Genomic DNA, 17,967 nt, shown 5'->3' with positions numbered 1-17,967 from the left:
CACACGATGCAGTGTATGGCTAATTTGCCTACAAACGTCAGGTGGTCATAATAATTTGGCCACTCAATATATATATATATATCTCCCACATTCTAAGGCTGTTAAATCGCGTTGTTTACCCATATCTTCAGAAAAAAATCACTTCTATCGTGGTAAACAACCTGCTTCCCTATTTATAATGGTCTGGTGCTCTAGTAACTTCAGCGTGAAATTATAGCTAATTTGCCTACAAACCTCAGGTGGTCATAATAATCTGGCCACTCAGTGTATATATTTATAATATACATTTATATCTCCTCATTAATATCCTTATTAATTTCTCATAAATAATATAAAACATATATGACATATGCATTTGTTTGTGGATGACTATGCCTATATACCAGTACATGCACACATACATACATAAATATATAAATACTAGAGGCCCAGTGCACGAATTCGTACACAGGTGGGGTTCCTTGGCTTGGCAAGCAATCAGGGCCGATTGGGGCTATCTTGCCCAGTCCCCATCGGAGCCAGGGGGAGGGGCTGCAGGAGGTTGGCCGGCCATGGGGGAGGGGCCATGGGAGGTTGGCTGGCCACAGGAGGTTGGCTGTGGGAGTGCACTGACTAGCAGGGGGCAGCTCCTGCGTTGAATGTCTGCCCCTGGTGGCCAGTGCGTGTCATAGCAACTGGTCAACCAGTTATTCTGGTCGTTTGATCATGTAGGCTTTTATATATATCGATATCTTTATATGGAGGTGAAAGGGAGAGATTGAAGGAAAGAGATTGAGGGAGAGAGTATGGGTGCTAAGTCACAAATGTTGCACATTTTCTTACCAACTCAAGGATTATACGAATCTCACCTCTGTGTGAAAGACGGGAGGGAGGAATTGGGTGGGTGGGGCAAGAGGCCAAAAGAGTTACTGAGTTTTCTCTTAGGTAGAACAATGAGCTTACAGAAGAGTATTTCCCAACAGTATAGTTTCTTGGTATCATCACCTAAAGTTTCATCCTTAATAAAATAGAGAGTAGGGAGAAGGAATATGTCTTTTTCATCATTATAATATTTTTAGGTTTGTATTTATGAAACAAAATAATTCACTACTAGGGCAATTTCTATACTATAGCAAATATTTATCAGATTATTTTTTTTCTCATTTTATCAAACAACAACTCTGGAAATATGTGTTAGTTCACATTTTTATGTGTTGAGGATTTTATAACCCTGTCAAAGCTGATGCCTCTGTTTCTTGACAAATAGTATACATTATTCTAATATTAATATCAGAAAAATTGACATGACTTTTCTATGCTCAGGTAATGTTTTGGTCCTCGCTGGCTGCTTTTGCCAGCCATGAATAATTTAGCATCTGAACAATGTAAGTTATATTTTGTAAGTCACAATTTCTTCTAGTATTTTAAATTCCAATATCTAAAATAATCATTGTTCTTATACTTTGGAAACAGTAGGTATTTTGACAAAAGGAATAAAGGTCAGTGTGAAATTTTGGGAGTATAATGGCAGGAAGAAATCAAAGTTATAGTAAGAAATGTAGAAATTAAGTCAAAGAACTTTTGCAAATTTTAAAAGAATATATCTAACTTGGCGTTAATAAAATCACATACTAATCATTATGTGACTATATTTATTTAATAAAATGAATTTTTAAAAATATATCTTACTGATTGTTTTACAGAGAGGAAGGGAGGGGGATAGGGAGTCAGAAACATCAGTGAGAGAGAAACATCAATCATCCGCCTCCTGCACACTCCCTACTGGGTATGTGCCCACAACCAAGGTACATACCCTTGGCCGGAATCGAACCTGGGAACCTTGAGTCCACAGGCCGATGCTCCATCCATTGAGCAAAACCGGTTAGGGCAGTAAATGAATTTTAATGGTGGTTGTGCCAGCAGATATATTTGCCTGTTTCTCTTTGTCCTTTTGGCACTTTTGAACTCCAATAAATGAGTATGTATTAGGAAAGATATCATCTTTCCAGTCACGAATAGAGAACAGAAGAAATATCCTTATATGTATGGGCTTTCTCTTTATTTCTATGAATATTTTCTTCCTTCACTTGAAAAGAAAAGATATTTCTTTCGTATGTGTAATATGCTTATTTGTATTTAATGTCAAACCTTATCAGTGCATATAGTCTTCGCTGTGAGAGAGGAACTTTAACATAAAATCTCTTTGATTTATCTTCCTCCCAGTTTTTATCAAAAGTTAAGGGATGAGACAGGAGAAGGAAACTGATATTTACTTACTGACTACTATGTGCAAGTCACTATGCTATGAGCATGTTTACTTAATTCTCACAATAATCCTGTAAGGTTACCATTTCTTTTTTTATAGATGAGAAAATTCAAATTTAGTTATTGGTATTTGAATGAGGCCTTTCTTCTAGACTCAATGCCGGGGTCCAACCCCAGCGGGTCCAGGGGTCCCCAAAGGTGTGGACGGAGTAGGCGAAGAAGGAATGACACAGAGACAGCGTTCAGTTGATCAGCAGCCTAGCCAGGATCTCTAGCCAGGATCTCCAGCCAAGTTCTGATCTGGATCTCCAGAGAGGTTCTGCTCTGGATCTCCAGCCAGGTTCTGTGTCCAGGTTCTCTTGCTAGGTTCTCCAGATTCTCCAGCCAGGTTCTGTAGCCATGTTCCCTCACTAGGTTCTTCAGCCAGGTTCTGTCCAGGTTCTCCAGCCAGGCTCAGTCACCAGGTTCTAGTCAGGTTCTCTTGCCAATTTCTGTAGTCAGGTTCAGTCCAGGATCCTTTGCCATGCTCTCTCTCTAGGTTCTGTCTCCAGGTTCTGAGGCCAGTTTCTGTCCAGGATCTTTTGCCATGTTCTCTCCAGCGAAGTTCTTCTGTCTCTAGAGAACGTTCTGTGTAGGTTCTGTGCCTAGGTTCTCTCTCTCTCTCTCTCTTGTTACATCTGTATTTATACCAGTTGATTCAATCCTATCAATCTCTATTACAAAGGTTAGGGCGTTTCTTATCTCCATTCCAGGGAGTAAAGATTATGTAGCTTAAGCATGATTGTTCGTAGTTAAAGTGATTAATTACCCACCTGGCACTTAGTTAAGAGGTTTTATTCCCTCCCTAACTTCAGGGGAAAATCCCTACCTGGGGAAACAACCTTTCTCAGAGACCTTGGTTAAAACACATAGTGCCAAGAAGGTGAGCAAACATATTAAGAACAGTATGCCATATATGCCAGGTCCCTTGAAACAGCAAGCATGGACCGGCTCCCGGCAGACTCACTGTTTTCTCTCTCAGTAAATATTTAGTAAATATTTGTTTGTATATTTGGTTTGCCTAATGCCTACCAGATGCCAATAAGCAGAGAAGGCACCTGCCTATATAGAGTTGCAGGGAAGGTAGAATAGGTTTCCTCCCTCAAAATGTCAACTCTTAGTCCTCAGCTTTGGCATCAGAAATCGTATCATTAGTCATTTATTTGTTGTTAGATATCTATGATACTTCACATTTTATTATTTTAAAAGTTAATTTATTTTTTTGTAATAGCAATATATATAGTTCAACATTTTAAAAAGTGCAAAAGGATATATAAAGCAAAAAGTATCCTTTGACAATATCTGCTACCCACTGTTCTTTCCTGGTGTCAGCCAATATGAGCAGTTTCTTACATATTCTTCTGAAGATATTTGGGGTACTTACACATGTACAGTGTGTGTATGTGTGTACATATGTGTCTATATACGTGTTCACATATATATACACACATAACTATATATACATATACACACATATACATACACATATATTCATTTTTTCATTTTTTAAAAATAAAGGTTTCATGTGATTTCATTTAAGAACATAGCTTAGATTATTCCATGTCAGTATAGTAAGAGTTTCTTAATAACCAATTAAATTGATGTATTACCATTTATTTAACAAGTTCCCCATGATGAAGAGGTCAGTGGTTTCTGACCTTTTATTTCAGTAATCTTGTACATATATTCTTAAGCATTTAGACACTGTAACTAATATGGAAAGTCTAAGGTTTTATGATATTTTTATTCATTCATTATCAACAATTACTGCAGAGTATAATATCAAAGCTACAGGCAATGTTTCCATTTAAAATTTTTCATTAAAATTATATATTAACATAGTTTAAAGAGTCATATAGTTCTAAATGCTAAATGGCTTGTTATGGAAAACAGTATTCACTGATCCCTTCCCTGCTTCTGCCATTTTTTAGAGCCTTCAAAAGCAACAACTTTCAACTACTTAAATTAATATGTATCCCATATATTTTTAGTATATTTTATTGATTTTTCTACAGAGAGGAAGGGAGAGGGATAGAGAGTTAGAAACATCGATGAGAGAGAAACATTGATCAGCTGCCTCCTGCACACTCCCTGCTGGGGATGTGCCCGCAACCAAGGTACATGCCCTTGACCGTAATCGAGCTTAGGACCCTTGAGTCCACAGGCTGATGCTCTATCCACTGAGCCAAACCGGTTAGGGCTATCCCATATTTTTTAATAACATACATAAAATATTACTACTTCTTGATTTTTCAGATTTAAAATTTTTTATACCTCTAGTCCACACTTAGAGTCCCTTCATTCTCCTAGTATCTATATATATAAAAGGCTACGTGACCAGCCGACCGGCTGGTAGCTATAACGCGCACTGACCACCAGGAGGTAGACGTTCAATATAGGAGCTGCCGAGTGACAGCTTCTTTGCAGAGTGCCCTCTCACACTGTAGGACCCCTCAGGGGATATCGGACTGCCTGTTTCAGCCCAATCCCTGCAGGCCAGGCCGAGTGACCCCACCTGCTGGAGCGACCTCACTCATTCCACAGACTGCCTTCAAGCCCCAGTGCCACCCCAGGTGTGACCAGCCAGGGAGGGGCTGTGGGAGGTTGGCTCCAGGGTGTGTCCGGCCTGTCTCACCCAGTCCCTCCCTGCCCCACCCTGCCAGCCACCTTCTAATTAATTTTCTTTAAAAGTGCATGAATCCATGCACCAGGCCTCTAGTAGTTACGTAATAGATTTCATTAGATCAGCATTCAGTTGTGTACATTATAAAGGTTATGTTAAATACTGTTGACACCTGAATCATAATATATTGTGAATTATTTTCCCTTCTTGAAAACTTTTTATCTTAAGTGACTGTTGTATTATCTATATCCTTACTAATCATGATTTTTTTCCTAGCAGTTTTTTTTTTAATTTTTGTTGTGAACTCATATATGTTTAATCTTAATTAATTGAATTATTGGGCCTTAATTGAGAATTCTGTCTCGCACTGGTGTTTTGTGCTTTCTTTTTTGGGGACCTAGGAATATTAACTGTCCTGGCACTATACTGGTATACTTTTAGGATTTCTATTGTGTAGTTGTCTAATCACTAGTCATTTTTATTTGGTGCCACCCCAGGACCAAGTAATATTTGCTTTTCTGATAGAAAAGTTTATGTAATGACCTTTGTTCTGATAATTTTAGAAATGTTTCCCATTTAAAAATTAGGTTTCAGTTCAGTTTCTTTCTTTCTTTCTTGTTTGGGGGGGTGGGATAGTCTACAGTAATTTCTCTTAAGTCCTGCAAGCCAAGCAATACTGTAAACATTAAGCTTTGAGTATGATATAGTTGTATTTTCACTGGAAGCCCTTTTAAATATGCAGTAGTACTGAAGACACAGTCCTCGGGCCTACATTTGACCAGTTGTTGGAACTCCAAGCATCCCTTCAGTGTATAATGTTTAGATGTGGAAAATTTCTTGAGCTATTTTTGATGAATTACTTCCCTATTAATTGGATAATGATAGCACCTATTATCTACCCTCTGTAACACCTATTATTTGGATCCTGGATCCACTGGGTTGTTTGTCTTATTGTATCTATTTTTTATTTCTTTATTCCCCCTCCTATTAAAAATTTCTGTTTGATATTTTTTGCTTTATTTTCCAAAGCTTCAATGGATTGTTTTCATATGTGTTATTGGGTTTTGCATTCTCAAGAGCTTTTATTTGAGTATGTTTATGTTATTATTAATTTTATCTGTAATAATAAAAGCATAATATGTTCATTAGACCAGACAGCCAAACGACCTTCTGGACGTCATTCTGGACTAAGCCGCGGTGGCGGGGGCCAAGGCAGAGGTGGTTAGGGTTGATCAGGCAGGCAGGCAGAGTGGTTAGGGGCTATGAGGCAGTCAGGCAGGCCAGTGGTTAGGAGCCAGTCATCCCGGATTGGGGGACCCTCCACCCCCCCCCCATGCACAAATTCGTGCACCAGGCCTCTAGTCCTATAATGGACTTATTCCAAGAAGCTTTTTTCTTTTCTACTATTATATTCTGGCCTTTGTTTTTCATTTAGAGCAGTGGTTCTCAACCTTCCTAATGCTGTGACCCTTTAATACAGTTCCTCATGTTGTGGTGACCCAACCATAAAATTATTTTTGTTGCTGCTTCATAACTGTAATTTTGCTACTGTTATGAATCATAATGTAAGTAAGTATCTGATATGCAGGATGTATTTTCATTGTCACAAATTGAACATAATTAAAGCATAGTGATTAATCACAAAAACAATATGTAATTATATATGTGTTTTCCGATGGTCTTAGGCGACCCCTGTGAAAGGGTCCTTTGACCCCCAGAGGGGTTGCGACCCACAGGTTGAGAACCGCTGATTTAGAGGCTTTGTTTAAATGCCTGGTTATCCATAGCTATCTCTTTTTTTAGGAGTAGGGCAAAAAAGGTTGATTGGAAGCTCTGCTGGTAAGTGAGGCAAGGTGTAGGGGAGGCTTTACTGTAGGGTTTTCTGATAAGATTGTTGATTGTCAACACTTTCTCATTACCTGTATCTTAAGGCAGGCCTGGCTTCATGGGCACACAATTTGTGTATTTGCACAGGACTCTGTGATTATAAGGCACTGATGCTTGTTTTAATGGTCTGCTGCTGCCATCTTGAAATTGTTAATTTTTGAGCAAGGGTGTCACGTTTTTATTTCATACTGAATTTTTAAAAATGTTTTTATTGATTTTAGAGAGAGAGGAAAGAGAAGGAGATATAGTAACGTCAATGAAAGAGAAATCTATTGGCTGCCTCCTGCAACCCCCTACTGGGAATTGAGCCCACAACCCAGGCATTTGCCCTGACTGGGAATCAAATTGTGATCTCCTGGTCAGAGCTCAACCACTGAGTGACTCTGGCCAGGCTCATTCTCCTTTTTGTATAAGGAAAGTAATCTTAGAACAGATGATCTTATTTTGTAATAATTAATTACATATGAAAAGACTATATTTCCAAATAAGATTACCTTTATAGATACCATGGATTAGGATTAGGGATTAGGTACCTGGGATTAGGATTTGAACATATCTTTTTTTTTTTTTGCGGGGGGGGGGGGGGGGGTTGCAATTCAACTGACAAGACAAGTGACCAAAACTAAAAGGAGATTTTTATTATTAAGCCATTTTTCTTTTTTTTGATCAAAGTATTAAATATTTTGAGAAGCTATGTTATTAGAATATCCCTTTCTGTTATCAGAGATAAAATACAATCAAATTTAGGAGAGAGGCTTAAAATGGAAAAAGTCATAAGAAATTATTGGAATTTTTGAGTGGTATACATCTTTATTGGTTGAGATAGGTATATTTACTGTATTTATAAGGGATAAATCTATTGTTTAACATTAGCAGGCTGGAAATTGTTCCTTGATACTCTCAAAGTAGTGAACCTCAAGGTAGGAATGACTTTTTGTAATTATCTTGATACAAATAACTGCAGCCCTTTTTATAATTGCAAACTGTCTGCTCTTCTCTTTTTTTCTTCTTGACCCCCAGTTCTACTTTCTTCCTCCCTCCCTTATTTCTTTACTTTTTCCTCATTTTCTCCTTTGATTACCTCCCCACCCCCCGCCCCCGGCTTGGCTTGAGTTAGTTTTGAGCATCTACCTCTCAAGGCAATTGGCCTTTGAAGACTTCAACAAAGTTGAAGATACATAGTAATTTCTTTTAAATCTGGCCCAGAGTGAAGTGTCTGCCTTTTCTGTTGGAGCAAATAATAAGGTGACATTGAAGTAGCAGTTGGAACAGGTCCAATCCAATCAACACATTAGCCAAGATTTTGGTCAGGATTACACAAAAGGCCATATTCTCAGGCTGTGCTGGATTGCCCTTTATTCTGTAACAGGTTGTAGTTGGGAGAGGAGATAATTTGCTAATGGAGAAACGATAATTACAAAAAAATGGCACTGTTGTAAACATATCATCTTGTGTTGATAGTTACTTAAATCAGTGGTTCTCAACCTTGGCTGCACATTAGAATCACCTGGGAATGTTTTTAAAATCCTGATTTCTGGGCCTCATCCTCCGGAAATTCTGTTTCTTTGTTACTAATGTTGTGGCCCCACCCCATAACAAAGAAACAGAATTTCCGGAGGATGAGGCCCAGAAATCAGGATTTTAAAAAGATTCCCAGGTGATTCTAATGTGCAGCCAAGGTTGAGAACCACTGACTTAAATAGTTGTTTTCATTTTCAGAGTGATGAATTACATGTGACCTGCTTACTTGTTTTTCATTTGTTAACTACTAATTCATATTCTTAAGGTTTTAGTTTAGTCAGATGTGATATTGTCATATCTGAGTTTTTTTATAGCAACAAAATCAGTTACTTCTTTGCTGGTGTGAACAAATTACGGAGTTCTCTCCATTCCTTTATGATTTTATCTGTTAGGAAACATCCAGGAGTTTGTTTGGTTATCTTGTTTTTGGTTGAGAAGATTCAGTAAAGCTGATGCTTTTGGAGTCTATGTGCTGATGAAATCCATGCCGTGTATTAAGGCAGCCATTAATGGCATAGGGCCAGAGATCAAAATTAAGTCATTGAAAGATCATGGAAATATTAAACTGAAGGAGCAGACTTATGGGTCTCTGTTTTAGTATCTACTATGGCAAAAATGCTTTATTTCCATATGCAATATTACTTTAGACCTTTAGACTGATTTTTACATGCTTGTGCCATTTTTTCTCTCTCATTTTATATTTGCTTAAATATTTGACTTAGTCTGTGAAATTGGCTTGAAGATTTTGAAGGATTCTGTCTTGTGTTGTTATTTGTTACCAATTGTACAGAGAGACTGAGAAATCACATAGAACTAGGAGATAGAGATTAAACATTTATTCAGTGGAAAAGACTTCTTGTTTCATAACTGTCATGACAGTGAAAGGTACTCCCTTTTATAAACCAGCTAGGCTTGTTGCAGCTGTCAAATGTGATGGAGAGGTGGTGTTTTGTTGTTTTGACAAAGTAGGTACATACAGGATAATCTAATCTTTATGCTTTTTTGACATTTACAATTAGGCCACTTTGGTGCATTTGATTCTTTAGATCTTGGTGGGGGGATTTTATACCATTTCGCAGTTAGAACCTTTCAGTGCATTGGTTAGATGTTTTCCTGCTACCTTTATTTTGATTTCTTGCCCTGCAGATTGCCTTTTGGAATATCTGGAGGTGTTTGTGCTGCCTTATCCAATATAGTTGATTAGTTGTTGTGAAAGGGATATAATCTTGTGACTTCAGAGAGAGTGGTGGCGAAGCCTGTATTGGAAAACCTTTCTCAATCAGACAATAGTAACTAATTATGTTCTAATTATGTTCAGTTTAATTATAGATGTGCCTTAGCCAAAGAATTTAGAAAGTGAGAAGTAGCTGCTTTCTAATAGGTGGAATATAATGGTTGATTAATGTTTCGAGTTCCCTCCCTCCCTCCCTCTTTCATTTCTTCTCTCTTTTATATTTTAAGTGCTGTAGTAATTAATTCCAAATACCTAAATTAAATGTTGGCTTTTAACCATTTATGTAGCAGAGGATCCTATTACTATGTATGGATTAATTTATTAGGAGTAATTAGTGTGGGTTCTATTGTTAGCAATGACCAACAATAATATAATGTAAACTGAGAAATATTTATCAGTTTGTGTCATAAATGGGCTTTAAAATATTTTTGTGTATCATTCTTGATTTAAATATCTGAATTGAGTTTTATCATCAAAATGATGCCTACTTTAAAAATTTTGCTAATTTCTGAGATTATAAAAGCAATCCCGTTTACCATTGCACCAAAAAAATTAAGCTACCTAGGAATCAACTTAACTAAAGAGGTAAAAGACCTCTACTCAGAAAACTACAGGACGTTGAAAAAAGATATAGAGGAAGACATAAACAGATGGAAGAACATACCGTGTTCCTGGATTGGTAGAATCAACATCATTAAAATGTCCATACTACCCAAAGCAATCTATAAATTCAACGCACTTCCCATTAAAATACCAACGGCATACTTCAGAGATCTAGAACGAACTCTCCAAAAATTCATCTGGAATAAAAAAAGACCCCGAATAGCTGCAGCAATCCTGAAAAAGACCAAAGTAGGTGGGATCTCAATACCAGATATCAAGTTGTATTACAAAGCCACTGTTCTCAAAACTGCCTGGTACTGGCACAAGAATAGGCATATAGATCAATGGAATAGAATAGAGAGCCCAGAAATCGGCCCGAACCAATATGCTCAATTAATATTTGACAAAGGAGGCAAGAACATACAATGGAGCCAAGATAGTCTCTTCAATAAATGGTGTTGGGAAAATTGGACAGATATATGCAAGAAAATGAAACTAGACCACCAACTTACACCATACACAAAAATAAACTCAAAATGGATAAAGGACTTAAATGTACGACAGGAAACCATAAAAATTCTAGAAGAATCCAAAGGCAACAAAATCTCAGACATATGCCGAAGCAATTTCTTCACTGACACAGCTCCTAGGGCACTTGAAACTAAAGAGAAAATAAACAAATGGGACTTCATCAAAATAAAAAGCTTCTGCACAGCAAAAGAAACCATCAACAAAACAACAAGAAAACCCACTGTGTGGGAAAACATATTTGCCAATGTCATATCTGATAAGGGCCTAATCTCCAAAATTTATAGGGAACTCATACAACTCAACAAAAGGAAGATAAACAATCCAATCAAAAAGTGGGCAAAGGACCTAAATAGACACCTTTCAAAAGAGGACATTCAGAAAGCCAAGAGACATATGAAAACATGCTCAAAGTCACTAATCATCCGAGAGATGCAAATCAAAACAACAATGAGGTATCATCTCACACCTGTCAGACTGGCTATCATCAACAAATCAACAAACGACAAGTGCTGGAGAGGATGTGGAGAAAAAGGATCACTTGTGCACTGCTGGTGGGAATGCAGACTGGTGCAGCCACTATGGAAGACAGTATGGAGTTTCCTTAAAAAACTGAAAATGGAACTCCCATTTGACCCTGTGATCCCACTTCTAGGAATATATCCCAAGAAACCAGAAACACCAATCAGAAAGGATATATGCACCCCTATGTTCATAGCAGCACAATTCACCATAGCTAAGATCTGGAAACAGCCTAAGTGCCCATCAGTAGATGAATGGATTAGAAAACTGTGGTACATCTACACGATGGAATACTATGCTGCTGTAAAAAGGAAGGAACTCTTACCATTTGCAACGTCATGGATGGAACTGGAGAGCATTATGCTAAGTGAAATAAGCCAGTCAATGAAGGAAAAATACCACATGATCTCACTCATTCATGGATAATAGAGACCATTATAAACTTTTGAACAATAATAGATACAGAGGCAGAGCAGCCTCAAACAGATTGTCAAACTGCAGCAGGAAGGCCGGGGAGGGTTGGGGGGCAGGAGGTAGGGGGGTAAGAGATCAACTAAAGGACTTGTATGCACGCATATAAGCATAACCAATGGACATGAGACACTGGGGGATAGGGGAGGCTAGGGGACTGTCTAGGGCGGGGTGATAAAATGGACACATATGTAATACCCGTTGTAATACTTTAAGCAATAAAAAAAAAAAAAAAAAAAAATTTGCTAATTTCTTTTTTTTTTTCCTGTGAAGGATCTGTATTTTTAATCATATGATTCTTATTTACATATGTATTTAACAAATATTTTTGATGTCAATTATGTTAGGCATATTAGGGTATTAGACCTCGGTGTGTTTAGTAAGTTTGGCAAGGAATTGGTATTGGAGAGGGGGTGGTGGATAATTGGTTGGAATGTGCTTCTGATAATCTTTAAGAAGCACCTTATTTTACATTGTTTTTATCAGACCAAACTTTCTGGTTGACAGTAATGAATTGATAAATTATTATTTCAAGTTTTATCTAAGAGTGACCAATTTGTATCTTAATTTCATCAGAAGATATGGCATGACATGTGATTCTATCTATTAATGAATTTTACATAGAAAATGGATCTGCTTTGATGAGTTGGGAGTATACTCAAATAGTTCAGTCTTTGACTGGATATTTGTTAATAAACATTGGGCTATCAGGTTATGTGATTCAGGCTTCAGCTGGCCCTATTGAACTCAGTGACCTTGAACAATCTTCTTGACCTCCCTAGGCATCAGTTTCTTCATTTATAAAATAAATATGTTGGAATAGCTTACTTTAAAGTCTCTTCTTGTTTAAAAAGTATGTCGTTTTATTTAAGGTGAGAACATTTTCTGAATCTTCCCTTTCTAATGATAGTTTGGGTTTGACATTTTGAAAGAAAGCTATCATTGTGGTCAAATTTTGTTTTGACTACTTTGAAGATAGGTTGAAATGTTTGGTTCTATATTCTTGAAATAAAAATTTCAGGCTGTGGATAATTATTTGGTGATTCCTGTGAGGTTTTTTTTGTTTTTGTTTTTTGTTTTTTATGGTGGGGGGTGCAGTAACTGGGCAGTCTGGTGTGTTACAATGTGGTTATATGAGTACTTCCAGTAATTTTGAAGTAAGCAAAGGGGAATTAATTGTTCTAGTTTTAGCATACTATATCATAGAATAGCATTAGAAACATTGGAAGGGTTTTTTTAAATGTTTTAATCTTACTCCCTCTATTAACAGGTTAAAAATGTATAAAATATTTGTTAATTTATATGGATTAATATAAAGTACATTGAGTACATTGACCATAATTTCACTTATTGACTCAACAAATGTGTATGTGAACTAGCCTCCTTTTTGAAGACTAGGTTTTAAATACACTTCTAACATTTTTATTATGATGTTAAATAACTGTCTCTTTGATAAAGAATGAAACACCTTTCTCACTTCCCAAATATTTTTGGCCCCACAATTTTTTTATGCGGTTCTTTTTATTGAGCTGACATTATATATAAGGCACCATTTGAGGTACTTATATTTAATGGAAGTAAAATTTCATCGTCCCAAATTGAACTTAATCTCAGAAATTGAAATCTCTCTAGTGTCTGTCTTTCCCTCACTTTTTTAAGTAGCATAGTGTTAGAGATTACCATCATTGTTTTTCCCAATATAACAAGGGAAGATAGGTAATGGACAATTGATAGGTGCTATGAATAAAAATAAACCATGGCCCTGGCTGGTGTTGCTAGGTGTTTAGAGCATTGGCCTGTACACTGAAGGATCATGGATTTGATTCCAGGTCAAGGGCAGGTACCTGAGTTGCAGGTTCAATCCCTGGCCCAGTCAGGCAGTCAGGGTGCATGTAGGAGGCAACCACTCAATGTGTCTCATATCGGTGTATCTCTCTCTCTCTTTCTCCCTCTCTTTCTCTCTCTCTCTTGTCTATCTCCCCCTCCCTCCCTCTCTAAAAATCAATGGAAAAATACCCTCAGGTGAGGATTAACAATAAAAATAAAGCATGATTAGTAGATAATGATGAGTGTGTGCTATTTTATGTCAGGTGGGTCAGGGAACTTCTCTCTATTATGATTTTTGAGCAGTATTTAAAGGAAATGAGTGTGATAGCTGGGGCAAAGTGTATATCAAACATAGCAAATAACAAGTTCAATAACATTAGAGCAGGAATGTACTTATAATGACTTGAGGAAAAACAATGACAACAGATGGAGGGACTTAGAAGGAGAGTGGCATAGCTTTGGCCTGTAGGAAAGATTGTAGAGTTATTTGCAGTACTATATGGAAGCTAGTTGGGAATTTTGATCAGATGTATATGTTTCATTATTCGGATATTCATTGAGCACACACATTGTGCCAGGTACTATTTTAGTTGCTGTGGATATAGCAGTGAACAATTCCTGCCCTCATAGAGATTACATCTTACATATTTTATGATTGCCTTAAAGTTTTTAAAGGATTGTTTTGGTGGTTGTTTTTGAGGCAAGGATGTTATTACAGTCCTATTGAGAAATTACTGTGGTGTGGACAAGAAGTAGCAGTGGAGATACTGACAGGTGCTCATATTCTGGATCATGAGATGGGAATGAGAGGAGGTTTAAGTAAGTAAAAGAAATGAATCAATTTTGTAAAGGGTTTAGAACAGTACTTAGCACACTTGTAATATTTAAGAGTTTATTAAAGAAATAAAAATGAATATCAAGTTAATAGGATTTTCTGAAGTATTGCAAGTGGATTGTGAGGGAAAATGAGAAAAACTAAAAATGATTTCATGATTTTTTTTGGTGTGAGCAATTGGAAGTTTGATAGAGGAAAATAAAAAGTTTAACATTGGACATAGTAACTTTGACATTCCTTTCACACATCCATATGAAGGCCTTACTAGGCAGTTATATAAATCTGGGAATCAGCCATGGCAGGGTTGGAGATATAAAATAAGAAGTTATACAAAGATAATATTCAAGGTAATAGAATTAATATTAGGATTAATTAGAGGTTGGACAAGTTAGGAAGAACTCTTTTCTCCAGGGAACTTCTATATTGTGAAGTTGGGGCAATGAAAAGAAGCCAATAGAACAGACTGAGGAGTAAATAGGAGGAGAACCAAGTAAAGAAAGTCTTTTAAGGAAAGAAGGGGTTGATGTGGCATGATGATGGCAGCAACTGAGGCTGCATTATTTTGGGAATATTCTCAGAATCTCATATAAAATTAGACCAAGATAGTTAAAGAAATAATCCATAAACATCTTCAACAAAAAGATAGTTTACAGTTTACATGAATTCTAGAACACAAGCTGATAGAACTGAATTGTTGATAGCAACAATACTATAGAAAGAAAGAAAAAGCATGGCAAAAGGGAAACTGAAAAAATATCAAACAATGGAGGAAGGATTTGAGAGGAAGGAATAATTACAAAAAAAAAAACAAGGAAAACTGATCCAGTATGTAGATAAATGTTGTCCCTGAAAAAGAAAATCGAAGATTTGAAGTATCAAAAATAAAATTCAGTAAACTTACAATAAATGGCTAGGACCCTTATAATTTAGAAGTGCATGTGAGTACCTGGGAAAATAGACCCAGACAGTCAATTATGAGACATATTCTATTGGCTTTAATGAACATCTCAGAAATCTAGAAATTCAATGACTTTGCTTTTTCATTTGCCCAGGACAGTCAGTAATATTTATGTCCATTATCCCAGTGTAATTAACCCCTTTTATTCTCAAAGGTGACATAATGAGGAACATAAATTATATACTCAACTTAATTATAAGGTAGAGAAAATGAGATCCATGTCAGATTTTCAAAAACATACCAAAAAATAATATAATTATGACACTCAAGGAAAGAAAATCTGAATGCTTTTAAACAAAACTTAAAAAAAAAAAAGCTTTTCACCTACAACATTGTGTTTTCACAAACCACTCAATTATTCATGGATGCAAAAGTCAATGGTTTTATTATTTGTAAACAAAAGAACATATCATGGTTTACTTTTTTTTTTTTTTTCAGGAAAAACATAAACAAGAATTAGAAGACATGAGGAAAGCTGGTCATGAAGCCCTCAGCATTATTGTGGATGAATATAAGGTAGAGGATTAAGAGTCTATTTTCTTTATTCTTTTCTTTTCCAAATTATTATTATTTTTTTGTTAATCCTCACCGGAGGATATTTGTCTATTGATTTTTAGAGAGAGTGGAAGGGAGACGGAGGGTAGGAGGGTGGAGAAAGGGGAAAAAAGGAGGAGAGAGAGAGACACAGACACAGACACAGACACAGACACAGACACAGACACAGACACAGACACAGACAGAGAGAGAGACATAGATTATTTGCCTCCCTCTAGGCCTGGACCAGGTATGTGTCCTTGACTGGGAATCAGACCCACAACACTTCGGTTCATGGGCCTGCACTCTAACCGTCAAGAAACACTGGCCAGTACTCTTTATTCTTTTAAATTTTGACAAATTTTAGTAAAAAAACAAATTATAACAGACATATTCTACACAAATTATAGAATTCTAGTGTAGTCTTATTTTGTATAGAATTATTTTCAACTGATCAATGAATTGTCCATTGAAAGCATACTTGGTAATACCAGATGTTGCTCTGCATTTGAGAAGTTGCAGAATATTTGAGAATATAGGATTGGCAGAGGGAGGTTCAAAACCAATACTATAGAATTAAATACTGGAATACATTATGGTTCCACTCCTTATAGAAAAAGAAGGTATAATATAAACCTGAAAAATAGTGTTACATATTTTTCTTTTCTTAAATAGATTTCAATATATTTAAGTAATGACAGAAATTATGATAAATGTCAACATCAGTGATATACACAGTATAATTCTTTTGCTTTTATGTCTGTATAAGCTTAATCATTTGAAACAAATAATGTTTAATGACAAAAATATTTTTTTCCCCTAAAGCAAATGAGGAATACATTCTTGTTGAAATCACATTTAAATAATTCTCCCAGAGATAATCATTATTAGTTGTTTGATGTGCATACTTCTAGAGGGGCGATTTCTCCCAGCCCCCCCCCTTCTCTCTCTCTCTCTCTCTCTCTCTCTCTCTCTCTCTCTCTATATATATATATATATATATATATATATCCTATATAATATAAGGGTAATATGCAAATTGACCCTAACAGCAGAACGACTGGGAATGACTGCTCCATATGACACACACTGACCACCAGGAGGCAGACGCTCAATGCAGGAGCTGTCCCCTGGTGGTCAGTGTGCTCCCACAGGGAGAGCCCTGCTCAGCCACAAGCCAGGCTGATGGCTGCCACCACAGCAGTGGTGGCGGGAGCCTCTCCCGCCTCCTCAGCAGCACTAAGGATGTCCGACTGCTGCTTAAGTCTGCTCCCTGCTGGTAAGTGGACATCCCCCAAGGGCTGCTGGGCTACCAGAGGGATGTCTGACTACCAGCTTAGGCCCAATCCCCCAGGGAGCGGGCCTAAGCCAGCAGGTGGACATCCTCTGAGGGGTCCCAGACTGCAAGAGGGCATAGACCGGGCTGAGGGACCCCACCAAGTACACAAATTTTTGTGCACCGGGCCTCTAGTATCTACACTAATAAAAGAGAAAAATGGTAATTGGCGTACGACGATACCCTTTTCATTGGCTAATCAGGGCTATATGCAAATTAACTGCCAACTATGATTGGCAGTTTACTGCCAACTAAGATTGGCAGTTAACTGCCAACAAGATGGCGGCTAATTTGCATATGTAGGCACAATGCTGGGAGGCGAAAGGGAAAGCAGGAAGAAGCCCCCTGCCACTGACAGTGATCAGAAACCCAGGGGGGAGCTAAGAGCTGGGGGGCAGGGCAAAGGTGGCCCCAGGGCCGCCTTTGCCCTGCCCCCCAGCCATGATCGGAGAATCAGGCGCCTTTGCCGCCCTGGCCAGTGATAGCAGGAAGTAGGGGTGGAGCCAGCGATGGGAGCAGGGCATGGTCGAAGCTGGCAGTCCTGGGAGCTAGGGGTCCCTTGCCTGGGCCTAAAGCGGAGCCCACGATCGCGGGGCCGCTGCAGCTGCGGGTCCCCGCTGCCCGGGCCGGATGCCTAGGCCAGAGGCGTTAGGCCTGGGCAGGGGCGGAGCCTGCAATCGCGGGGAGCTGGGGGTCCCCTGCCCAGGCCTGACACCTCTGCCGGAGGCCTCAGGCCTGGTCAAGGGGCCGATCCGGTGATTGGTGATCGGAGGGTGATGAGGGTCAACTCCTCTGGCCAAGGCAT

The 17,967-nt window shown here is 37.9% G+C and overlaps 1 protein-coding gene across 1 annotated transcript in view; it reads left to right on the top strand.

The window, feature by feature from the left end:
- Nucleotides 1-17,967, top strand: part of CCDC91 (coiled-coil domain containing 91) — a 277,441-nt gene that overhangs the window by 125,599 nt on the left and 133,875 nt on the right. Inside the window, exon 7 of the mRNA XM_081083709.1 lies at nt 15,731-15,808. Within this exon, the coding sequence (XP_080939835.1) occupies nt 15,731-15,808 (78 nt within the window). The remainder of the gene's footprint in view (nt 1-15,730; nt 15,809-17,967) is intronic.

The sequence above is a fragment of the Myotis nattereri genome (assembly GCF_964212035.1).
Source record: "Myotis nattereri genome assembly, chromosome: 2".
In the NCBI taxonomy this organism is placed as follows: domain Eukaryota; kingdom Metazoa; phylum Chordata; class Mammalia; order Chiroptera; family Vespertilionidae; genus Myotis; species Myotis nattereri.
The sequence above is the reverse complement of the archived record's forward strand: the minus strand, read 5'-3'. Positions and strand labels throughout refer to the sequence as shown.